Source organism: Nuphar pumila, chromosome 5, assembly GCF_984573655.1.
Source record: "Nuphar pumila chromosome 5, dmNupPumi1.hap1.1, whole genome shotgun sequence".
Classification (NCBI taxonomy): Eukaryota; Viridiplantae; Streptophyta; class Magnoliopsida; order Nymphaeales; family Nymphaeaceae; genus Nuphar; species Nuphar pumila.
In genome coordinates this window covers 125,326,836-125,353,427 of record NC_143253.1, presented here as the reverse complement: position 1 = coordinate 125,353,427, position 26,592 = coordinate 125,326,836, and the positions used below count along the sequence as shown (strand labels likewise).

The window sequence follows — 26,592 nt, the reverse complement described above, 5'->3', positions numbered from 1 at the left end:
CACTATCTCTAGACCTAGCGACACTATCTTCTGGGTGCTCAGTTCATCATCAAGATGAACAACATCGCCATGAGCTATTTTCAAACGCAAAAGAAGGTGACACCTAAGCAAGCTCGATGACAAATATTTCTAGTTGAGTTCGACTTCGCTTTGGAGTATAAGGTGGGGAAGACCAATGTTGTTGTTGACACCCTGAGTCGTAAGGCAAAACTGGCAATTGTGTGTGTGAAGCCTTCTAAAGTTTACTTGGAGGGCGCATTATTGGACCGCATCTGCAAAGGAATGCAACAGGACACAACAACACAACACCTTGTCTCTCTAGCGCAAGCGAGAAAGACTCGGTAATTCTGGTTACAGGACGACCTCCTCATGACTAAAGGGGGATGCATCTTCGTGCTGCGATAGAGAAGTTTTCATCATGAATTGCTTAAGGAGTGCCATGATATTTTATGGGCAGGTCATCTAGGTCAGAAGCGAATCTTAGCACTCCTTGAGAGTGGTTACTATTGGCCGTAAATGAGAAACGATGTGAAGGGGTATGTGTGAACGTGCTTCATCTGCCAACAAAATAAGGGAACCAATCAGAAGATTGCCAGCCTCTTTGAGCCTCTACCTATCCTAGAACATCCTTAAAAAAGCATTTTCATGAACCTCATTGTTAGCTTGCCGAAGGTAGATGACTTCACCTCCATCCTGGTGGTGGTTGACTGTTTCTCTAAATACGTCACCTTCATCCGAGCTTCCAAAGAGTGTCTTGTAGAGAAGACGGCAAAGTTGTTCGTCAAGTATGTGGTGAAGCACTGGGGTGTACCAAGAAGCATTATGAGCGATCACGATGCTCGCTTCACAGGCAAATTCTAGCGTGAAGTGTTTCGACTACTCGACTTTGATCTGTTATTTTCAACAAGTTTTCACTCACAGACTGATGGGTAGATGAAGCACATCAATGAACTATTGGAGTAATACCTCCGGCACTTTGTTAGTGTCAATCAGAAGGGCTGGGTAAAGCTCCTAGATGTGACCCAATTTTGGTATAATATTCAGAAGAGCGAGTTTTCAAGTTATAGCCTGTTCAAGATAGCCACGGGACAACAGCCACTGACCCCACACACTCTAGCCGTGCAGGATAAAGGAAAGACATATTTTGCCTATCAGTTTGTTCGAGATTGACACTAGCAGACCGAGCTGACAAAGACGTTTCTTCATAAAGCAACCAAAAGGATGAAGAAATGGGTGAATAAGCACCGTCGTCCTATTGGGTTCTGTGTTGGGGACTAGGTGTTGGTAAAATTCTACCCGGATCGCACATGCATCTTTCGTAGATGGCACCATGAACTGATCAGGAAGTATGAGGGACCATTCACCATCACCAAGAAAGTGGGCAACCTAGCGTACAAGCTGGACCTGCCCCCAAATTTCAAGGTACAGATGGTGTTTCATGTGTACAACCTGAAACCGTTCTATACTGACAAGGGGGATTCGAAACGTAGCGTGCCACAACACGCTCCTATCCTATAGAGGGCCTCAGCAATACAAAAGACCGAAAAGTGTATCAACAAGATCCTTTGCCATAAAGTCAATTACTTGGGTGAAGCGAAGAACTATCTTGTGCAGTGGAAGGAGACATCGAAGCCGACGTGGGAGCTAACATTCTGGATAAAGAGCCGCTATCTATCCAAAGTCAGGGTCTACCATGAAGCAGATGGTGCTGAGGGCAGTGCATGACTTGAAGGGGGGAGCTTGTTCTCCTGCAACCTACTTTGTACAATTGTGTTTAAAGTCTGTTTTGCTTTGGTTGATTTTCAATGTAAAGTGTCCAGTCACTTGTAACTTTCTTCGAGCGACCCATGTACTTTGGTTCAGGTTGAAAAAGCACCCTTAAGGGCCAGCTCGTAGATCTGAATTGTAACGAGTTTTCGGACAAAAATATGAGTGCAATTTAAATGCGAAGGGCTTTTTTTTGTTCACCCTTGTTGTGATTGCTTCTGAGTGATTGTGATTTTTCTTCTTCTTTATTCTCTCGCTTTCTTGCACTTTCAGTTATCAAAGTTTTTGTAACCGCAAGCGAACGATCCAAAAGCTTACGGCAGTAAGGAAGGACCATTGCATCGCGCTGGCCTATTAAAAACTAGGCCTATTAAAAACTAGGCCTGCGATAATGCCTAACCCAACATGCCTTTAAAAATAAAAACTCAAAATAACCTCACCCAATCAGTTAAAACTAAATGGTTCCTTACCCACGAGAGCACCGAATACTTTTCCTTTAAAAAAAAAAAGGTCTCCATGGAAATACAGTTAGAAGAGTCAGTCCAAGATTTGACCGAACTGCAGACAATGAAGGACGAAACCCAGTCGTCACATCTCAGCTGAACCGAAAAAGCAGTACTGTGGGTCCACAGAATCTGCCATATTGGCTGACCCGTCCAGTGGTCTCCTCGTGCAGCTCTCCCAGTCTGACAGTTCAATTCAGATCCGGACACGAAGCCCACGAGTGTCCGGCTATCGTTTTGTCCCCTCCCGTCTCTTGCCGGTTGTCCCGTCGAACCAAAGCCAACCTGGACAAGCGACAAATTTTCACAGTACGACCGGTAGAACGTTGTGCTTAAAACAAAGTCTAAGGACTCGTTTGATAGTGCCGGAAAATATCCACGCGGGAATTTTGTTCCCACATGGCGTGGGTCCCACATTCACTAATCCCATTTTTTGATGACGGGTCCCACATGAACTCCCACTCGAGGAACGCAGTTTGAAGATAATATATCCTCAAAACTGAAGTGAAAAGTCGACCTCAGGGGCATAGTGACAAATCTAGTGAGATTTATGTAAATCTCGAGAAATATAGTGAGAAATGGTTTGAAAGTTAAAAGCTGTAATTTCTCACTGTGGGTCATTTTTTTTAATTTCTCGTGTGTTTTTATGGGGCTATTTTTCATGAAAAAACATGTTTTTATGTTTAAATATTTTTTATTTATATTTTCTTATAAAAATTAATTTTATATCTTTAAATTTTTTTATTGCCAAATTTTTGCCAAAAGAATACAAGATTTTAAAAAAAAATTTAATCTCTCGCAAGTTTTTGGCTGCCTATATTTTGCTATTTTTAACTTTTGTCACTACACTCAGGGGTTCGATTCCAAGGGAGGTGTGGCTCACTTATCGTTAAAGAAATCGGTCCTTTTTGCAAGAGGGGAGAGACATGGGACCCCCATTTTTAAAGCAAGGGTCAGGGATCGGATGTGGCAAGCATTGATTGGATCTATTACCTAGCAAACTACTCGGTCAAGATCACTGAATCTGCTCTGGTCTTAAGGATCCCAACTATTTCTCTGCAGATAAATTCTAAAACTTTTTTGAAGCCACAAATTTTTTTTGGGTGTATCAAACGCTCCCTAAAACATACTTTCCACCCAACACATGTATCTTTCCATATCAAAATATTTGTTGTAAGTCATACTACTATCTAAGGTTACATTGAGATTGGGCAGTACATTAGAACTTGGACCCGTTTGTTTTAGCCCAAGGGATGAAAACACCCTAAAGGGGTGTTTGTTTCCTGTCCTTTCTTACGAAAGTGGCTCTCTTTCATAAGAATTTAGATCTCTTTTCCACAATGGGTGAAACAATAACATAGGAAATATATAATAGGACCCACATAATAAATGAAAAAAAAAAGAGAGAGTCGATTAACACCATGCATGGCTGTTCTTACATATTACGATGAGCCCTGTGCTGATTACTCACCTTTTTTTTTTCCATAAATAACTAAAGATTAGGAAGACCCCAACTAAAGTGAACATAGAACAACAACTAAAAGATGAACGTCCGAAGCAATGTTGTTAAAATCAGCCTGAATCGGCCCAACGGCGATTCTAATATTTTTTAACGAGATTTAAAAGCTTTTTTATTTTTATTTTTTAATATTTTTTTATTTGTTAAACGACACGAGTCAAATTTAACCGATTCGATTTTTCATTTTTTTTAAAAGAAAACGATTCACCTACTGAACCGATTTTAACAACATTGGGTCCGAAGGAAACCAGTTAAGGTGGTTTTAAACTTATCGGCTTCATACTCAATCTAACGCCTAAGGTGTACGTGCCGTGCCGTGCCGTTGTCGTCTCTTAAGCGTCGTTATCGATAAATAAAACGCTTCCCGCCAAAGAAGAGGGAGGATACCAACAAAAGTACAATTTCCCCCAACAAAATACCAAAAAATCCCTGAACCTACGTGAAGATTCCTCGTCAAATAAAGGGCGTTTCCGTCATTCACCAGAGACACGCACAGCTTCATACTCCCGCTCCGCTCTCGTCCGTCCCATCCGCTGCTCCGCCGATTCGCACCGTAATCCGCCACCGGTTTGGGGGGAGAAATGGGCGGAGCGGCAGTGATCGTCTTGAGCTTCGTCCTGCTGGTGGCTGCGGTTCTCCTTTTCGTCTTCGCCGAGCTCTACTACACGCTCGTCCTCAAATCCCGCCTCCGCCTCCCCACCGCCGCTCCCTCCGCCGTCCCGATAGCGGCTGATTCCCCTCCCCGCAACGAAATCCTGTTCTCCGGTTCGCGTGCGGGATCCAGGGATGTCCCGAAGCTCTTCCCGAACAGCCTCTACGCACAGGGAGTGTTCGGAAACCCCGGACTCCTCTTCTCCATCAAGGGAGAAGCCTTTATGCGGGAAACCCTAGAGTCTCCCTCCCCCATTCCTTCTAATCTCCACTTGATCGGCCTCCTCCACCCGCCCAAGGCCGCCGCCGCCGCCACCGCCACCGCGGTGGCCGAACGCGCCTCTCCTTCTCTGCCCGGCGCAGGCTGGGCCACCGCCTCCGGCCGCGACGGAGACCCTGAGTTCGTCTGCATCTCGAACCCCATCTACGAGTTTTCCGTGACGATCAGCGCCGAGACGACTCCGTTCGAGACCCCGGTTTCCTCTCCGTCGAAGCTGGGCGGAGTCGACGGAGACGAGTCTCCTCCTCCGTTGACGCCGCCGTTGACGCCGATGAAGCTTCCGTTAACCGCGTCGTCCGTCCGCCTCGCTGATAAATCCCTCCTCTCGTCGTCGTGCTCGGAATGCTCCTCGTCGGAGTCCGTCTGCACTTCGCCGTCGTGGTAGGTTCGTAATTTTCCGCTTCTTCCTCGTCCCTTTTTTTTCGAAGCGATCGACGGCGTTGATGAAATGATGGTTCCATTCTATAACGTTGGGAGTTCGTAACTGGGAAGGGGCATTTATGTAAATTGTGGTCAGCCACGCCTGAACAATTTGTAGTTGAACACGAACACAAAGCCGCTCAGGTTATCAGCCATGCTTTTACAGAAGTACTCTTTATTTTTCTATACATCTGTTCGGATGTTTATGCATTGGGGTTTGATGATCCATTGTCAAGTCATACGGATAGGATCTCTCACACGTATCCAGCCAATGTATAGGTAAACATAGTTGGTTACTTGGCTTCCATCGGTATTTATTCTTTATGCAGTCTGACCAGTCGGCTCGGAAACTAAGGAAGCTGAAATCATGAAATTGGTGTGAGCACAATAGAAGTGGAGAGCATTTACTGCCATTTATGTTACATATTAATAGGTCGGTTTAATGATAACGGCTGGAATATTGTATCATACAATCTGCACGAACCAGCCCTCTTGTTGGTTGCTGTGCTTTTCTCGATTACACCGGCAGGTAACATTAGCCAAAACCCTTAAATTATAAGCACCTTGTTCCAATGCCTTTACAGGTAATGGAGTTAAAAGAGTCCTGTATATCTATCCCTTGTGTTATACAGACTATGTGAAACCCATCCAGAATTTGAAGGTAACGAGGTCAAACTAAAAGAGGTAAAAATGATGGTTTTGCAAACTGCAAAGCGTGAGATAGAAAGAGAGAATGTGGCCGAAGAAGAGGGTTTTTAGAATTGGTTTATTAGTCTTGTGTTTTGAGGATCATTTGGGAAGGGACCATTTCTAGATTCCAAACCAAGTTGGCGTGTTTTTCTTGCATTAGGTTCTCTAAAAGGAATGCTTGAAAGATCAAGGTGGGGGGTGCCCAATGCCTAACGCAAAGGGGTTTGGTGCAGTGGAAGGGGCCTTGGCCACTAGACGATTCCATTTTCTCATAAGTGTCAAAACACCTTGCATTAATGAGAGCAAGGGATAAGAGCTCAGCTGAAGGCAGGTAACAGGTTACACCCCGTGAGCAAGCGGAGCGTCACGGGTTTACACCGTCGGGAAACGTAAGTACGGCAGACTTAGCTTGATGGTGGTTTCCCAGTCCTTCATGGAAAAAAAACGGGGTGCCCAATACCTCTGTCACATCAAGAATGTCATCCATCTAAATATGCATTTTTTCATTGTGTCCATAGGTATTGGAGTCATGACGTCCCAACACTTGTGGTGCTTTTGTGTGCCGCGGAAGGAGGCTCAGTGCTGCTGCAATCTGCGCAGGGTCTTCTTTCGCGAAAAGCAAATGGGACAGAGCCCCTGGCTACATGTTTGCATTGCCACGGTGAGCCCTTCCGAAACACATGGTCTCGTGTGCGTTTCTGCAGAAAGCCTTAGCCTTCCATGGCACACAACCTTGCTCTTGGTGGGCCGATCAGGTGCAATCACATTTCATCATACTTCGAGTGTGCCGCTGCATCCTGACTGCCCTCCATTTCTGATGTACAGCTTGTCAGTTGTGGGGCCCAACAGAAAATGAAGGGCAGATCAGGTGCAGCAGCACACCAAAGTGTGCAATGTGATTGTACCTGATCTGCTGCCCCTCCTGTAATCCTTAATGGCACTAGCCAGTCTTGTTCCTAGTCTTTTATTTGTAGCATTTGATACTTCTTATGATTGGTCCCAACTTGAAGAATACACTTAATTCTTTGATACATAGTAAAAGCTTAATGCAAATGTGTCAAAATCTAGAACAGCTAAATGCATGAGAAATCGGATCCTGTTCGAATCTGGAACAGCCAAAAACTGCAAAACCTCCTCTTTGATCCCACCCATTTGCATCCGAATCCTTATCTGCCTATTGTCTTTAACGGGTCTAGTTCTTAGTTTTTTATTTGTAGCATTTGATACTTGGTATGATTGGTCCCAAAAAGGAGAGTGCATTTAATTCTTTGATATATAGCAAACAAGGTTTCCAAGTTTATTGTGTTTACGGCTGGTATTTGGCTAAATATATATGAGCTTGTTATGCTAAATGAGTGAGCTTGAACAATGACTATTCTGCTGAACTCCGATGGTATAGAATTGGGTACACTCATGTGTTTGTGTACACTTACGCGTGCGTGTGTATTTTCTGCCATTAGATATACACAGAGACATGCATTTACTTTCTATAATCAATCAACCTGAGATCTTATGGGTGAAAGCTGTTTTAATTCATCGTCGGTGAAAAACTAAAATGTTTTTAGAAGTATGAGAAACTATAAGAGCAGTGATACCGTAACCACGGATGCAGGCAGCAGGGCTGAAGGTGGAAAGTGTAACCTGTTTGGAAACTAGGATCTGGGATAGGAGTTAATGCATTTGGCAAAAACTAGGTCGAACTGCCTTTTGGTAGTCGTTTGGAAACTGGTTGCTGGGATGGGTGTGTATGCATTTGGGATGGGAAGTGAGGTCCTCTCACCTTTGTATTTAAATGCAATCCATGGTAGCTGCCAAATCTAGGATTTGGCCCCACTTCCTCAAATAGCACTTCCTATCCCAGTTACTAGTTTCCAAAGACTTGAGAAAAATCTGTTGTAGTTTCGAAGAATGCCTTAAGGTGGGCCGCACTCTTGTTCGCATAGATATCCCCATTGAATCAGAGAAAGGGGGTTCGAACCATTTACATCCATAACAAAACTCCATGTGAATTCTTTTTATTTTTGTTAAGAAAGACCATCCAACTCTTAATTGCAATGTTATCAGTACCGGTATCGTCCCTGTATCGTTTGTCCAACCGATTCAGGTGAATCGGCCAACACCGATACTCAAGTGAATAGTTCTATGCGAACACCAAAAGATAATTAAAAAATATTAGGTGTCAATCAGAACGTGACACATGTTAATGCCATTAAAATAATATTAAAAAATAATTTTAATATTTGTTTTTACATTTATTAAAAAACCGATCCAGGGGTGAAGCGCATGGATTTTCTGCCGATACGGTAAGTATCGGCCAATACACACCGATACCGATAACAATGTTCAATTGGATTTGTTACATCTAACTGACTAAGTTATTAATCTTTGTGCACAAACCTAAAGTCACACTTGACTATGGTTTAGTGAAACGAGATGGCTAAAATACCCCTTCATGGTTGGTTAGCAAAATATCATTTTGATGATGAAAAATTTGAGGGAGAGGTTGGTTAGCAAAATATCAATTTTATACAGCTAGAAAAAACAATATTGAATAAAAGCAGCAACCTCAATGTAATAATAGAGAAAGCTGGTGGGCCTTTGTAAATAGATGATAACTTGGGAGCCTTTTGTAATTCAAATTTTTGAAAAATAAATACGAAAAATTCCATTTAGGTGGCAACCTTTTGCCCCTAATTCCAAATATGGGCCTCACATTTTTGAAATTTCAAATAGAGGCCAAACTATTCCTAAAAACAGTCAAAAAGGGACCTCAAATCAACATCCATCGTATTGGAAAATGTGAATCCTTTTTGGTTTCTTGTATTGACCTTTGAAAATTAAAAAGTACATACTTTAATCCTCATAGAAAAATAAAACGTGAACAGTTTATACTCTTAATAATGAAGGTCGCCGTTGTAATTTGACTTATGATTTAACCTGAGTGAAAGGACGATAATAAATGCAAGGCCTTGTTTGGCAATTTTCAGTAAAACATAGGCTCATATGGAATTTCATAAACGCACCAAACATTTATGCTCCAATAACTAAAAAAGGCATTTCCATCAAATTTAATTTGGGTCATTACTAATCCAAGATGAAGTTACTGATTTTCCCTCAAATCAACAATTTTTTCGAAAAGAAATTTAAAAAGATACCTACAGATTTAGCAATAATCAGAACACACTTAATTTTGGGTGATTATAATATACATTTATTAGTAACTTCAACAGAAGTAAACCCTGGGTTTTCTTTTTAATTAATCATGAAAAAGTTTAAATATGTTCTTAACAATATCGAAAACCTAGGTATGTTTTTTATTATTGCTCAATGTTTAGTTATGTTTAAGAAAATCTTTGGAGAACTAATGAAAGATATAAAGATAACTTATGGAAACAATTTTTCACACTTTTACATGCCAAAGCGTCTGCTTGGCTGAAACTGGAATGTTTAAACTAGTCCGGCTCAACTCAAATGAAGGCAAGTTAACAAAGTTGAATTCAAGCCTGAGTTTAAGTCCATTAAGAAGATATCCAAAAGCTCGCTTGAAGTTTTGCTTCAGTACATACATAATTACGTATATAATTGTATCAAACGTTTAATATAAAGATTAACCATGCTACAGTGGGAACTGAGCTTGCATGAAGTTCACAATTATTCAACAACTACAACTACAACTACGCCTTCATCCCAAAACAATTGGGGTCGGCGATATGAACCAACAAAGAAAATCATTCTGTGTCTTCCACATGAATCCTTCTCCTCCAATCATTTCTATCCAATGCCATGTCCTCGGTGAGGTTCAAAGCATTCATATCCTTTTCTATCATCTCCATCCAAGTCTTCCTAGGCCTACCCCGACCTCTTTTAACTAATATATTTTCTCATTTCTCCATCTTTTTAACTGGAGCATCATTAGGCCTTCGCCGAATATGTCCAAACCACCATAAATGATTCTCGCTCATCTTATTTTTAATGGATGTAACACCTACCTTCTTAGGTATCTCCTTATTCTGAATCTTATCTTTTATTGTATTTTCACACATCCATCTAAGCATACGCATCTCAGCTACACTCATTTTTTGAATATGATGTCTCTTGGCAGCCCAACATTCCGTACCATATAGTAAAGCGGGCTTAATAGTCGTCTTATAAAACTTTCCCTTCAACCTCAATGGCATTCTACGATCGCAAAGAACTCTAGTTGCATTTTTCCATTTCATCCACCCAACCTTTATCCTATGATTTACATCTCCATTAATTTCTCCATACTTTTGAACGATAGATTCCAAATATTTGAAACAGTCATCCACCGATATTTCTTGCTCACCAAGCTTCACTACACTCTCATCACTACTTCATTGCGTACTAAACTGACATTCTATATATTTTGTCTTACTCTTACTCAATTTAAAATCTCTTGCTTCCAATGTCTGTCTCCATAATTCTAACTTAGCATTAACTCTAGTTCTAAACTCATCAATCAAAACAATATCATCAGCAAACAACATACACCACATCACATTTTCTTGAATTGATCTCGTAAGCTCATCTATCACTATGGCAAATAGAAAAGGGCTTAAAGCAGATCTTTGATGTAACCCAACCGTTATAAGAAAATTGGTTGTCACCCCTCCACAAGTGCGGACATTGGTTACTACTCCTTTATACGTATCTTTAATTATACTAATGTACTTGAAAGAAACACCTTTCTTCATCATTGACCACCAGAGAACGTCCCTAAGTACTCTATCATATGCCTTTTCCAAATCAATAAAAACCATATGCAAATCTTTATTCCTCTCTCTATTTCTCTCAATAAATTATCTAAGAAGATATATAGCTTCCATAATTGATCTTCAAGGCATAAAACCAAATTGATTCTCCGATATCATGACAACCTTCCTCAACCTAAACTCAATCACCCTCTCCCAAAGTTCACAATCATTGCCTTCTGTAAATTCTTCGAGGAGGATGGCATCTCAAATGGTTTGGATCCAAAACAACTAAATACAATCAGATCTGGAACAGCAAAAAATTGCAAATCCTCAATCCTGGATCTGGCCCATTAACATCCCTATCTTTTGTAATCCCTATTTGCTAGGGTCAAGACAGCAAAACGTTTTAGATGCCTAAACTCAAAAAAGGAAGGATTATAATTCGTTCATAGACCAACTTGAATCTTCGCAATTGAAATTCGACTCTCTCTCTCTCTCTCTCTATATATATATATATATAGAGAGAGAGAGTCGAATTTCAATTGCGAAGATTCAAGTTGAAGAAATAATGAAATATAAAGCTACGTATCAACAAATCAGCTCAGAAAAACGAACGATACTATAAACACAGCACCAAACCGTGAAAACACACTGTACAACGTATAACTCCTTGCCTGTAATATTTCTGCTAGGATTCATGTGAGGGGGGGGCAAACAGGGTTGTAGCAAAAAAAAAAAATTGGTGTGATAGTCGGGGGTTGGGGGCAGCGCCCCCGATTTTTTTTTTGAGATAAAATAAAAAATGGCTACATTTATTAATAAAAATCTATTTCATATGGACAAATCAAAATATTTGCTGCAGTCAGGGCTGGGCTAGGACTGGACTGGGCTAAAAACATGGATAAAAATCTATTTCATATGGAATCAGGGCTGGGCTAGGACTGGGCTTTTAAAAAAAAAAACTTTTTTTTAACTGTTTCGGGAGGCAGGACTGGGCTGCCCCCCCCTCCCCAGCTACGCCTCTGCTCAGGAGCAAATGGTGGAAAGCAATCGATTGCAAGTAATGCGGCACTTAGACATTACTTCCCCTCCTCAAGGATGCAAAACGTTCAGCCAGATCATCATAGTCTGGAAGCTTAGGATGCACACGAACACCATTGCAATTGAATGTGTCTGGCTGCATTGAAGTTGCACGGGTAAATCCTCTAACCCTGTCAACCCTGTCCTCAGGCTTTGGCTGATCAGACGGGAGCGACACTGCTCTGTTAAGAGCACGACTCGCCTCCAAAAGAGGATCTCTACTTGCTGAACGTGGTGTGGCCGATGTAGTGCCACCAACATCAGCAACATGGTGAGACAGCGGCTTCGCTCCCACTTTAATATTCCTAGCCACTTGAGGTGTCTGTTTCGAACAGTAATGCATCAAGAGCTCATCCATGATCATTTCCTGCTCATCCTCTTCATCAACATAATGTTGAACTAGTCTTCCATGCCGTCTTGGTTTGTCATCTACCAGATATGCATTCTCATGTCCATGTGATACTTCCTCCCTACCATTATGACTGGTGCGAGAATAGCCTGGTCCATGAGCATCAAATGCTGTCCTTGACAGCCCATGTACATCATGCTTCAAGCCATGATGAGGAGAATAATCACCATTGATGTCAGCATCAACAGAAGCTTGGTGTAGATGCCTCGGTCTAACAGATTTTGGCCTAGGAACCTTGTTGCTGAGAGTGGAATCATGGTCGGCATCATCATCTCTATGCTGTTCAAACCTGTTTGGTCGGTCTGCCTGCCTCTCATAAGGGTGGTCTACTCGAGTTCTTGGTAGATTAGAAGTATCATCTTCAACCAAGAAGTCAGTATCTTGCTCACCGTTTGCACCTGCACTTTTGTCCTCAGCATCATTTCTAGACCTGTCGCCTTTGGATATGATATAAAAAGGCCTTGTTATCCCATTGTAATTGGTTTTCACACTTTTTGCTGCATATGCTCCCCTAGTTTTTTCAATAGGTGAATAGTCGTCAGCATCTTGATGATTATTGGAACCTCCATTTTCATCCTCAGAATCATTTGTAAACTTGTGGCCTTTTGATATGACATAAGGAGGCATGACATTCTTGATGTAACTGGGCTTCAAACCATCTGATACTTCTCTTCCTTTTGTGTTCTGATAAAGTGGACGACTATTACCAGCCATGGGAATCTCTCCACCATCATCCTCTTCCAAATTGGTGGCATAATCCACAGGGGCTTCACTTCTATGGGCTAAAGTATCACGCTTGTCTTTTTTGTAGATTGTGTCATCCCTATTTTTCCCCTTTTCTCTCATACGTCGGAGTGGAAAAGGACTTCTATGAGACAAAGCTTCATGACCACTCCCTCCGTAGCACATATCTTCATGCATCTTCTCTGCTCTTCTGTTATAACCAGAAGGGAGCTTGCTTCTGTGAGACAGCTTCTCTTGCTCATCAGCCAATGGAGATAGACTTCTGTGAGGCAAAGTTTCATAACCATTCCTTTCATAGCATGTATCTTCATGCATCTTCTCTGCTTTTCTATCATAACCAAAAGGGATGTTGCTTCTGTAAGGCAGCTTCTTTTGATCTTCACCCATTGGTGATTGGCTTCTTCTACGAGACAAAGTTTCATGATCGTTCCCGTCACAGCGTGTATCTTCATGTCTCTTCTCTGCTGTTATGTTATAACCACAAGGGGGCTTGCTTATTCGATGCAGCTTCTCTTGATCATCGTCTGGTGGTGATTGTCTTCTTCTATGAGAGGAAGTTTCATGATCATTCCCTTTGCAGAATGCATCTTCACGCGTATAACCATAAGGGGACTTGCTCCTGTAAGGCAGCTTCTCTTGATCATCGTCTGGTGGTGATTGTCTTCTTCTATGAGAGGAAGTTTCATGATCATTCCCTTTGCAGAATGCATCTTCACGCGTATAACCATAAGGGGACTTGCTCCTGTAAGGCAGCTTCTCTTGATCATCGTCTGGTGGTGATTGTCTTCTTCTATGAGAGGAAGTTTCATGATCATTCCCTTTGCAGAATGCATCTTCACGCGTATAACCATAAGGGGACTTGCTCCTGTAAGGCAGCTTCTCTTGATCATCACGCAGTGGTGATTGACTTTTACAAGACAAAGTTTCATGATCATTCCTTTCATGGCACGTATCTTCACCCATCTTCTCTGCTGTTCTGTTATAACCATAAGAGGGCTTGCTCCTGTGAGACTTCTCTTGATCATCACCCACTGGTGACTGACTTCTTCTACGAGACAAAGTTTCATGATCATTCCCTCCATAGCTTGTATCATTATGCGTCTTCTCTGCTGTCACGTCATAACCATAAGGGGGCTTGCTTCTGCGAGGCCGCTTTTCTTTATCATCACTCATTGGTGATTGCCTTCTTATATGAGACAAAGTTTCATGATCATTCCCTTTATAGGACGTACCTTCATGCATCTTCTCTGCTGTCCTTTCATCACCATAAGGGGGCTTGCTTCTGTGAGGCAGCTTCTCTTGATCATCATCCATTGGTGATTGCCTTCTTCTATGAGATAAAGTTTCATGATCATGCCCTTTATAGGACGTACCCTCATGCATCTTCTCTGCTGTCCTTTCATCACCATGAGGGGGCTTGCTTCTGTGAGGCAGCTTCTCTTGATCATCACCCGTTGGTGATTGAGTTTTACTATGAGACGACCTTTCATGACCATTCCCTTCATAGAACGGCTCTTCATGCATCTTCTCTGCTGTTCTGTTAAAACCATAAGGAGGCTTGCTTCTATGAGACAGCTTCTCTCGATCATTACTTTCATGGGCCATATAATGGGATGTCTTCAGTTCCCTTGAAATATCGAAAGTGGGCTCGCTCCTGTCAGACGAAGGCTTTTTCTTCACCATTTTATCAGCTACACCATCCCACTTCTCTGGTGTTTCACGATCAGAACATGCTTTGCTTCTTCTGTGAGATAACATTTCTGGATCAACTCTTTCATCAAGCATAGCATCTCCTGGCATGTCCCATTTCGTAGCATGTTCCAAAGGAAGTTCACTTTTTCTTCTAGAGCGTCCCTTGCAGTCATCATTCCCATTTTGTGTATCATTCCAGACGGGTTCTGTTGGCTGTTGCAGAGGGGGTTCAGCTTTTCCATCACTTCTCTGATGAAAATCTTTATGTCTGTCTTTTTCATCAATTGTGTCATACACCGTCCTGGGCTTTCTTGATTGCTCCATAGGGGGTTCACTTTTTGTGTGGTACAAAGTTTCCTGGTGGCCTTTTGCATGAAACTTATCATGCCCTGTATTATTTGGTTTCCTTGTATATTCTGGAGGTTCACTCTTTTTGCAGGACAAAGAGTCTTGACTGTCTTTTTGATAGGCAGCACACCCCCCATCAGTGAGTCCACCATTCAAGCAAGGCAAACGCTTCTTTTCAGTACCCTGAGATACGAGGAAAAAAGAAGGAACAGGTGAGGAGAAGCGATGACCAACAGTTACCAACATGTAATAATGAAAAAACAGCACTCTGTTTGCTCATAGACTACAACTACAGAATAATCTTAGAAGTCTTAACTACTAGCTAACCATGTAACTAAGGCACGGATATAATTCATTAATAATAATAGGACTAAGTGAATCATTTCCAGGTAATGCTAGATAAATGGTATGATGATATTAAAAGAGTTTACGATAATGAGGAATCCAACACAATGTTGGATAGAAGAAAAAACACAACATTTGTGGCTACTACTGTGGATATGAAATCTCAATCCATCAAAGAGTTGTTAAACCTGAAGAGATTATCGATAAGAAGAAGTCTATCGACAGTTGCTAAAGCACATCCATCGGTTATTGATAAGAAGAAGTCCATCTACTATCCACAAACCTCAGTTAAAGAAAACGGTTCCACATATGAAGGGATTGGATCCATGTATGAAGAGCACGAATGTTATCGACAACCCTAAAATGATGGTAACCAATCTTACCAAATCTAAAATGAAGGCTTTGGTAGCACAAGATGAGGTGTCGGCTGTCACGTATGGAAGCCAGTCTAAGGACTATCTCTTAGCCATGACATTTTTATGTCTTCTACTATTTAAACATATGTATGCTTCACCACCAAAATAATGAAAGTTCATTTCTCTCTTGCGGTGGACGTAGGAAACCTTTATCTGAACCATGTATACCTTGTGTTCTCTTTTCTCTTTACGGTATTAGAGCCTATGAGGTGAATCATTGCATCTCGTTTTCCATGGCTTCCTATGCACCTCAGACGTTGGCCTACCCATATCTTGCGACACTAAATGTGTCAAATTTCATCTTCTTGAAACTGACTCACTCTAATTTTCTCGTAGAGAACTTAGATCATGGCTTTGATTGAAAGCCAAGACATGCAGGGGTTTCTTTTCGATGAGACACCTATGCCACCTATCATGATTAGCACTGATGCTAATTCTGAATTCCGATGAGACACCTATCATGAATAGCATTGAAGCTAATTCCGAATTGAAGGAGGTCCTGAATCCCCAGTACTCAGCCTGAAAAAAACAACCTTTTTTTGAAAGGTTGGATCATTGGAACCTTGTCCGAAAGTGTTCTCGAACTAGTGGTAGGATTGGAGACATCAAAGAAAATATTGGTAACCCTGGTCGACACCTTCGCTCAGGAATCTCAAGAAAGGGAATTTCACCTTATGCATATGATGACCATTATAAAAAAGGTACATATACGATCGATTCTTACATTAAAAAATTCAAGTCTATTTGCGATGACCTTGCAGCCATTAGCATGGTTGTTATAAGGACTAGGTCCTGAATATGAGTCATTTGTAACAATCATGTTAAAGCCGCCCGTTCCTTTATATAAGAAAATTATTCTTCTATTGCAAAGCCGCGAAGAGCGAAATAAGATGCATGAGTCTAATCAACCACAAATGGCTTTCTATGGACAACATGCATCAAATAAAATAAAAGAGCATGGGAATACAAATTTCAAGTTTAATTCAAAGGGGCATTTTTTTCAAAACAAAAATTTCTAAGAAAACTGGCGAGTATCAAATGTAAAACAACAAAAAGAAGGGAAAGCAAGCAGGTGTCATTTGTCAAATTTGCAATAAGAAAAATCACTCTGCTTTGAGGTGCTTCAATCAATTTAATCATACTTTCCAACTTGAGGATGCGACTAAAGCTTTGGCTGCTTTGACAATGAATAAAAGTTAGGATGTTGAATGGTTTGCTGACACTGGGGCAATGGCACATATGTCTGGAAACTCAGGTAAATTACATAACATGAAACCTTATACTGACAACGACCTTGTGATGGTGGGGAATGGTGAAAAAAATGCCTATTTTTCACACGAAAAGTGTCAGTATAAACATTAATTCTGTTTCCATTCCTTTACATGATATCTTATATGTTCCTTCACTCAAGAAAGATCTTGTCTCTGTCAGCCATCTAACGAGGGATTTGCCATATGTTTTAGAATTTTTTTTCATTTGAATCTGTTATAAAGAACAGGAAAATGGGGAGAATAGTGGCCAAGGGGAGTAGAAGAGGTGATCTTTATACTCTTGGTAGAAGTCCAGAGGCGTTTTTCTCCACCAGATTTAGAAAGGTTTCAGAAGAAAAATGGTATGGACGACTTAGACATCCTTAAATGAGTACCATGAGATTTTTGAATAAAAATAAATTTATTGATGTTATTCCCGATAATAAAAGCACCATATGTGCTAGTTGTCAGCTTGGTAAGGCTTGTTGCCTACTATTTTTGGACTCTGATAATAGAACTCTTGAACCGTTTGAAAAGATACATTCTGATATATGGGGATCCGCTCCCATTCTGTCTCATGATAATTATCGCTATTATGTAGTTTTTATAGATGATCATACCATATTCACATAAATATATCCCTCAAAGCAAAAGTCTTAATTTTTTGAAAGTTTTGCTCATTTTCATAAGTATGTTGAATGCCAGTTTGAAAAGAAAATTAAAGTTTTTTAATCGAATGGTGGTGGTGAGTTTACTAGTAACAAATTTGCTCAGTATCTTGATGAAATCGGTATAAGATGTCAAATATCGTGTCCTATAACCCCTCAACAAAATGGTGTGGTAGAAAGAAAACATCGTAATATCACTGAATTGGGACTTACTATGATTTTTCACAGTTCTGTGCCCAAACGATATTTGGGTTGAAGCTCTCTATGGCCATTTTTTTATCAATCGTCTTCTCTCTTTCAGTTTAAACATGGACTCTCCTTATTTTCGTTTGTTTGGATCACATCCAGATTATTCGAGTCTTCGGGTTTTTGGATAACGATGCTTTCCCTATTTGAGAGACTATGTACAAAATAAATTTGAACCCAAATCTCTTGTGTTTTTCTTGGATATAGCATACAACATAAGGGATACAGGCTATGTCACAGGGACTCGGCAAACCGGGTGCCGCACCCTCGTTGACGCGACGCGACACGGGTGCGCATGCAGCACCCGATGCGATCAACCAGATCCTGGGTGCGGTCAATGCACCCAGGGTCATTTTGGTCCAATTTTAGGACTTAAAAAAAAGTTTTTGCTCGATGAAATGGGCTGCGAAGAGAGGATTAGGGCAAATTTTTTTGCCCTAATCCTCTCCTCATCCGCGCTCCTCTGCTCTCTCGCTCGCCTCCTCTCCTCCCGACGTCTCTTAGGGGAGCCTGATGCCACCTCCTCCTCTCTACCGTCGCCGACCGCTCTAGGTATGCCCCCGACTCCCTCTGCTCTCCTCCTCTCCTCTTCGACCCCTCCCCTGCACAAAGATGGCACAGGGAGGGGGCTCGGCCCCTCCCCTGCACACACACACACACACACACACACACACACACACACACACACACACACACACATATATATATATATATGTGTGTGTGTGTGTGTGTGTGTGTGTGTGTGTCTCCACCCTGCTATTGGGCATATATACATATCGAGACATATTGTCTTTGATGAGTATAATATGCCTTATCAGGATTGGGTCTCATTATATAAAGTTGACAATATTTCTGGCATTTTTTCTGTTAGTGAGGAATGGAATCAAGAAGGTTTTCTTTAAACTTAGAGACTGATAATAATCTCAAATCCATTGAGAATACTGAAGATTTACCTACCATTGACACTTGCAATGTTACTTTTTATGATAAACTTTCTGAGAATATGCAGGGTTTTGATAGCCCCGCTTTTGACAACACTAGAGTAGAGACCAACATCAATCAACCTATCAGCTGTACTAAGAGGCTCGATCACAACACCACTATCCCTACTACTGATGAATTGTCAATGCCTAATGAAATGGATCACCCAATTCATACTAGTGACGATGATCCGGTCGGTCGTATGACTCTTGCCTGCCTACTTCGAAACAACCATGGACTCCACATCATATGGTGACTTGAAGTATGATAGGTATCATCAAGCCTAATCTCAAATATCTAAATCTTCACGTTTTGTATGACTCTATTCCCCGCGAACCGAAGTCCATCAAAGAGGCTTTGACTTATCCTGGATGAAAACTTGCCATGGATGAAGAAATCACAGCCTTGGCTGCTAATCACACTTGAAACTTGGTCCAATGAAAACCGTCTATGAACGTAGTGGGTTCAAAATGGGTTTTTAAAACCAAACTGAAAGCTGATGGATGTTCGGAAATACTTAAAGCACGATTAGTTGCCCGTGGTTTTAATCAAATAGAAGAAATCGATTTTCAAGAGACTTTTTCTCCTGTTATTCATCACGCTAGTATTAGAGTTGTCCTCACCGTGGCTACTGTCAAACACTGGATTATCAAGCAGTTAGATATCAAAAATGCTTTCCATCATAGTGCCCTGAATGAAGTTGTTTACATAAAACAATCGCCCGGTTTTGAAGATAAAAATACCCCGAGCATGTTTATGAACTCAAGAAGGCTTTGTATGGTTTACATCAAGCTTCTCGAGCCTGGTTCGAACGATTGAGAAACTTTTTTGTTCACCTATGGTTTTTCAAGCTGCGTCTCAGATCCTTTGATGTTCACTTTTCATTTCAAGCAGGATATCATGATTTTGTTGATCTATGTCGATGATATGGTTTTAACGGGTGACAACAATACTCTTAACCATTTTTTTGGTGAATTACAAAAGGAGTTTCCTGTCAAAGACCTTGACAACCTACATTATTTTCTTGGCATCGAGATGGTCTATACTGAGGATGGTATGTTTCTTTGCCAAACAAAATATGCTAAAGGAAATTCTAGAGCGGGCAAAAATGCTTGATTATAAGCCCATGAACACGCCCATGATCTCCAAGGGATAGTTAAACCGGGAAAGTGATCAAGATTTTGAAGATCCAACTCTATACAAAAGCATTGTTGGTTCTATGCAATACCTCACCATCATAAGACCAGAACTTTCTTTTGATGTTAATTATGTCAGTCAATTTATGCATGCTCCAAACATTGGACACTTTCAAGAAGTCAACATTAAAGGTACCACGATTTCGGGATGACAATTTTGTCTCACAACACTCTGGAGCTATATGCCTTTTGCGACGCAGATTGGGTTGGTTGCCCTATCACAAGACGGTCTACTACCAGGTTTTGTACCTTTTTTGAAAGTAATTGCATATCATGGAGCACAAAGAAGCAAAATAATGTTGCCATGTCAAGTTTTGAGACAGAATATCGCGCCATGGCGTCTACCGTTGCTGAACTCACTTGGTTGCTTTAGTTATTACGTGATATTGAGATTCCTGTTATGAAGCCACCTACTTTTTATTATGACAACATCAGTTCCCTTCACATGTCTATCAACTCGATTTTTCATAACAAGTCTAAGCACATTCAGATAGACTTCCATTATGTGCGAGAGATGGTTTCCCATGGAAATCTCATTACAAAGTTTGTGAAATTGGATAGACAGCTTGTAGACATTTTTACCAAGGCATTGGGAAAATCTCCATTTAGAGTTTTGAGAAGAAAACTTGGCATATGCAGTTGTGGCTTAGTTTGAGGGAGACTAAAAGAGTTTACGATAATGAGGAATCCAAGACAACGTTGGATAGAAGAAAAAATGCAACATTTATGGCTACTACTGTAGATATGAAATCTCGATCCATCAAAGAGTTGGTTAAACCTGAAGAGATTATCGATAAGAAGAAGAATCTATTGACAGCTGATAAAGCACATCCATCGGTTATTGATAAGAAGAAGAGTCCAGCTGATAAATCACATCCATCGGTTATTGATAAGAAGAAGTGTCCATCGACTATCCACAAACCTCAGTTAAAGAAAACGGTTCCACATATGAAGGGATTGGATCCATGTATGAAGAGCACGAATGTTATTGACAACCCTAAAATGATGGTGACCAATCTTATCAAATCTAAAATGAAGGATTTGATTGCACAAGATGAGGAGTCGGCTATCACGCATGGAAGCCAGTCTATGGACTATGTCTTAGCCATGACATTTTTATGTCTTCTACTATTTAAGCATATGTATGCTTCACCACCAAAATAACGAAAGTTCATTTCTCTCTTGCCGTGGACGTAGGATACCTATATCCGAACCACGTATACCTTGTGTTCTCTTTTGTTCTCTTTCTTCTCTTTTCTCTTTAGATATGTCTCTCAGATCAAAACTTAGACTGCATGAAATCAGAGACATTTTTTTTACATCTTGTTGAAAGAGTACTCAAGTCATCATGAAGCCTATCCCCACCTACTTGGGGTTGGCTCTTTGAACCTGAAATTATGCTATGCTTGATAACTTCAATGCAATTCAGTGATTCAACATGCACTAGGGAACACTTACATTTGCTGACGCATGAGGATTTGCAATCCTCTCTTCAAAGGCCTTGGAGTCCCACTTGATAGATGATTCTTTTGATATTTCTCGCATTAATTTCAACTTCATGTCTGTTGAAGGAGGCTTTGATGAGTTTAACTCTGCAAACTAGTAATAGCAGAATACTTGTGTTATTTAAAATAAATGGTTGAAAGGGTGTTAAAGGTTGGCATTGGGTAGAGACGATACATGGATAGGTACCTCTTGATTAACAGCACAATCTGGAGTTGAATACAAGTCTGCAGCACCATACGCCAGTGCATTGCCGTATCGCTCCGTGAATAAACTCCTAAGATTGCGTAGTTCTGGCAAATCAGCAAATCTAGCTGCAGCAAACATGAGACTTGCCACAGCCTCCCTACTTTCAGGAGGACATTCCCTGCACATAAGGAAACAAATGCATTTGAAACCCTAATTAGTAGCTGCTTCACCGAAGAAATCATGTCTGATGTTGTGGAATAAGAAATATTTTGGTGGTTACAACCAACTAATAATTATCCATAGAACTACAAATGTTCTTTTCAGACAAGATCTCTCTCTCTCTCTCTCTCTCTCTCTCTCTCTCTCTCTCTCTCTCTCTCTCTCTCTGGTTTGGGCCAATCCAACACTAAAATAATGCTGGTCAAACAGGGTCTGAAATCGACCCATAAGTAACAGATATACCAACATGAATATGCCATCAGCAGGTACTTGCTGCAGCAAGGCCGGATATTGGTAAGAGAATGATGGCCTTCAAGATGGAGCCAACTCACTGGGGCTTTCAAGCATCAATATTGCTAAAAACCAATATAGGCAGCCTTATATACGCAAGCCCATCGCAACACACACATGCACACACGTGCGCACACATCCCCCTCCAGTTCCATAATATTTGAATATTATTTATGAAGCCACATCAATAATGTAACAGCATAACCTTGTGACTGAGCAACTAGATGGGAAAAAACCTATGTCACATGGGTGCGGGTACGGGTGCGACATGGGTGCGGAGCAATTTCAAATTTTTTGGACATGGGGGCACGGCTATATATATATATATATATATATATATATATATATATATATATATATATATATATATATATATATATATATATATATATATAAAGATCACTTTTTTTAGTTTTTATACATCTTTTTCCCTAAAAAATGGATAAAAATAGACTTGGTCAAAGTTGACCAAGTCCAAAATGTGGATGGACTCAGCCCCGGTGTGTTGACCGTGTCCACCCCGTGTCCGAAGCCGCGTGTCCGCACCCGTGACGGGGCCTGTCGACACGGGTGCGTCGACATATATATATATATTTATTTAAAAATATATAAAAAGATATATTTTTTTTAGTTTTTATACATCTTTTGCTGTAAAAAATGGACAAAAATAGACTCGGTAAAAGTTGACCAAGTCCAAAATGTGGACGGACTCGGCCCCGGTGCATTGACCGAGTCCGACACTTGGTTGACCGTGTTCGCCCCGTGTCTGAAGCCGCGTGTCCCCACCCGTGTCGGGGCGTGTCGACACGGGTGCGTCGACCTTATAGCTGAGTCCGGGTGACTTGGGGAAAAACAAAACATATTCAAGCCAGCTTATAAAAGAAGGTTTAAAGCACCTTGAAACTCCATACAATTAATGAAATTTCACGCATTAAGCCAAATGGCATTGGAATATGTTTGTGTCCCCATCAAAAAATTTTCCCTTTTCCTTTTGAAATTCAATGAAACATGCCCATACCTCTGCTTCTGAATAGCTGACAGGTTACTTAAGATGCAAGCACAAAATTGCTCAATCATATCATATGCAGTAGAGACATTCTGCTCAGCTATTAGTACTTCAACCTGTTCAAATAAGAAGATACGAGTAAGAGGAAAATATAGTTCACCGGTATCACATAAATGCAAGATGCCATAAAAAACAGCATTATATTTCAAAAGGTCAAAAAGCAAACATATGAAGAGTTAAAAAAATAATTATTTCAGAAAGGGGAGTTCCAACATAACCAAGTCCCAGCAAATGAAGAGACATTATATTAATCCTTTTTTTTTTGGCGAAGAAACATTGCATGAAAAGAAAACCATGAACACTAGAATATTATGTCATACAGAGATTAATTGCGGGAAGAAGATAGCATAAAATACATGGCCAGTTAATTGCAGAACAAGCAGACCCAGAGAAAGATTATACACAAGTTAAAGATCCAAAACCCATGTTGAAGATCCAAACCTAATCAAGAATCATAATTGAAGAAAGGATCCAAATCCAATATGCTAATTAATTTTTGAAGCAAATTAAATTTGAAAATAGATTAAATTTAGCAAGTTTTATTGAAAGTTGAGTAGAATTAGGAAGCTTATCAAAATTAGAAAGCCAATCAGGCTAGGACCTATCACCTATATATGACAGCATAAAATACATGGCCAGTTATGACCCAGAAAAAGTTTAAACACAAGTTAAAGATCCAAAAATCCAATTTGAAGATCCAAACCTAATGAAGATTCATAATTGAAGAAAGGATCCAAATCCAATATGATAATTAATTTTTGAAGCAAATTAAATTTGAAAATAGAAAAAAATTAACAAGTTTTATTGAAAGGTGTAGAATTAGGAAGCTTATCAAAATTAGAAAGCCTATCAGGCCAGGATCTATCATCTATATATGGAAGGTGGAAAAGACCATAGTCGAGTTTTTATGGATGATTTACTATTATTATTATCTCTTGATATGTCTTAAGTTTTTTTTAGACAATAGATTCTTAATTTCAAATTATTTCTAGATAATTTCATATTGTAATTGGATTTTGGTGTCAGATCTGTGAACTTCAGGAAGGCCCTTCCTGCAGCCTGCATCAATTAACCAGGCAGATTGGGGTTCAAATCCCTCTAGGGTTCATTTATCTCTAAGAACAGTGACTGATTATGCAAAAAAACAAAAAACAAAAACAAAAACAAAAACAAAAAATTTTGAAAAAAAACAAAACTATTCTATTATTGTTCCAAACACTACGGGCAAGCATATGAATAGAAAACCTATGGGACTCCTTCCATAGTCGAACCGATCAAACATCTTTGATAAGGACGGGCCTGTTTTCACGGTGCAGGAACCCTTCATGCTATTCATCTGAACATAGCTCAAGGAATAGAAGCTTCAAACACCCTTCCGTCGTTTACACAAGGAATCACAAAATCATGTAGAACATAGTCATCTGAGTCCTTTATCCATAAGTTGGAAAATTTCAAAATCTCAGAAGGTAAGGAAAAGAGAAAACTAATTATCTAGACATACTAAATTAACCGCTGGTACCATTCTTTTCCGTTTTTCATAAGTTTTTACAAAGTAATTTACCAAAATCATCATCCATTCTCCGAACTAAAAGCAGAGTTGAGCTTCAACAACAGAAAGGAATCTATAGGCAACATGCAAATTCACAAAGCCTCAAAAGGGAAAACAGAAGAAACCGAAATTCCTTACGAATTAATAAATGCCTCAGGAAAAGCAAAATCCGTGTCTCATTCATAACGAAAAGAGGCAAAGAAAACCAAGGAGAAACGATCGGCTTAACTTACCCGACCAAACGCTTTCGTTTCCTGTCCACTACTCAGAAGATCGGCCACATCCTTCCTCAAAAACCTAAGCGTCGCGTTCCTCTTCCTCCTTATCAACTCTAGCCTCGAATTAATGAGCTTGATCGAGGATTTACTGCAAAATAATCAATTCTTAATTAAAAATAAATAAATCCTTCCAAATCGGCCATAGCACAAACGAAAGAAAAATCCAGAAGAAGCTCACCATTTCGAAGACAACCCCCGGCCAAACAATTCCTCCAACATTTTCGCTCCGATCCCGACTCAGGTCCCTCCCTAATTCTTACTCCCTCCAAACCAATTCAACCCGCACCTCCCCCCCCCCCAAAAAAAAAAAATAAAAATAAAAATAAAAATAAAAATAAAAAAATAAAATAAAATAAACACGAACAGAAAAGAAAAAATCACTCTGCTTTCCTTTCAAAAAGACGCCGGAGGTCTGACGAAGACGAAAGAGAGTGAGACCTCAAGCTTTTCCAGCAAAAGGACACGACGAAGACGATGATGAAGAAGATGACGATGATACAGCTGGACGTCACAGTAGAAAAGGAGCTAGGATGTGACGCATAGCTGAAGATCGCCGGAGAAACCCGGGTATTCCGGCGAGAGTTCTCCCGTCCGGCGGAGTTCGGCGACGTCAGATTCCGGCCATCACCTGCGAGGCTTCTCGAGGAAGCCGGACGATCTGAAAGAGAAGCACGCCGTCCGAAGCTTTAATCTCTCCCTTGTTTAATGAGGCCCTTGTAATTAATGCCGCACCAAGGCGACCGACGTTGGATTTTTTCTTCTTTTTTCTTTTCTTTTCCTAATAAATGAAAAGCTCTCGCTCTTTCCCTCCCTTTTATCCTCAACGGATCGGAAATCTTCCTTTTTTTATTTTATTATGGAATTCTTTCTTTTTTACCTCTTTAATCTTTTTACCGAACGGTAAAGTTTTCGACAATAGTAAATTTAGCTGCCTTAGTTTTCTATGCCCGACTTGCCGTAGAGGTTTTGACCAAATTGCCCTTGAGAGAGTGACGTTCGAGTTCGTCGGGGTGGCTCCATGGATTTCCTTCCTATTTATGGATTAACTATGGGGTAAGGCTTGACCCCGTTTAGAGCTATGTGCCTTAGCTGGTCTTTTTTTATCCGGTCTGTAGATCTCTTTCAACTCATTTTGAAAGAATTGACCAGTTCGATGATTTATATAAGTGTGAATCTCATGCAATTACACATTTAGATCTTATTTTAAGGTCCATGTCCAGATAGAAGATACCGGATCCAGAGAGGAGAGCCAAAAGGCTTGGACTCAGCTCAGGCTGGTTCAACAGATACCATAAAGGAAATACGTTGTCATTTCCAAATTCTATTATACCCTCTTTTGGGAACCAACCACTTCCCACCGGTTTCACTATTTTTTTTTTGTTCCAAAATCCCGAAATCAACAAAATGTTGAGATCAGGATCGCGACTTTTGGTGGGTTGGGTGTAGTCCAGTGTTTTCAAGTAACCTCCAAACGGTTCACCTACCATTAAGTCGCTCTCGAGGGCCCTTTCGTCATTTTGGTTTACCACGCAGTAAAACGTCCGCATCTTTACTGCTGCTATCGAAGGGTACATATA

The 26,592-nt window shown here is 40.5% G+C and overlaps 1 protein-coding gene across 1 annotated transcript; it reads right to left on the bottom strand.

Moving 5' to 3' along the window:
- Positions 1 to 11,478: 11,478 nt before the first annotated feature.
- Positions 11,479 to 25,342, bottom strand: LOC149838560 (uncharacterized). The gene is made up of 6 exons (XM_090006663.1): positions 25,194 to 25,342; positions 24,971 to 25,103; positions 23,141 to 23,244; positions 21,613 to 21,790; positions 21,379 to 21,519; positions 11,479 to 15,001 (listed from the first exon to the last, which is right to left on the bottom strand). Exons 1-6 carry the CDS (start codon positions 25,232 to 25,234, stop codon positions 11,618 to 11,620), a joined length of 3,981 nt encoding a protein of 1,326 aa, XP_089862789.1. The 5' UTR covers positions 25,235 to 25,342; the 3' UTR covers positions 11,479 to 11,617.
- Positions 25,343 to 26,592: the final 1,250 nt, after the last annotated feature.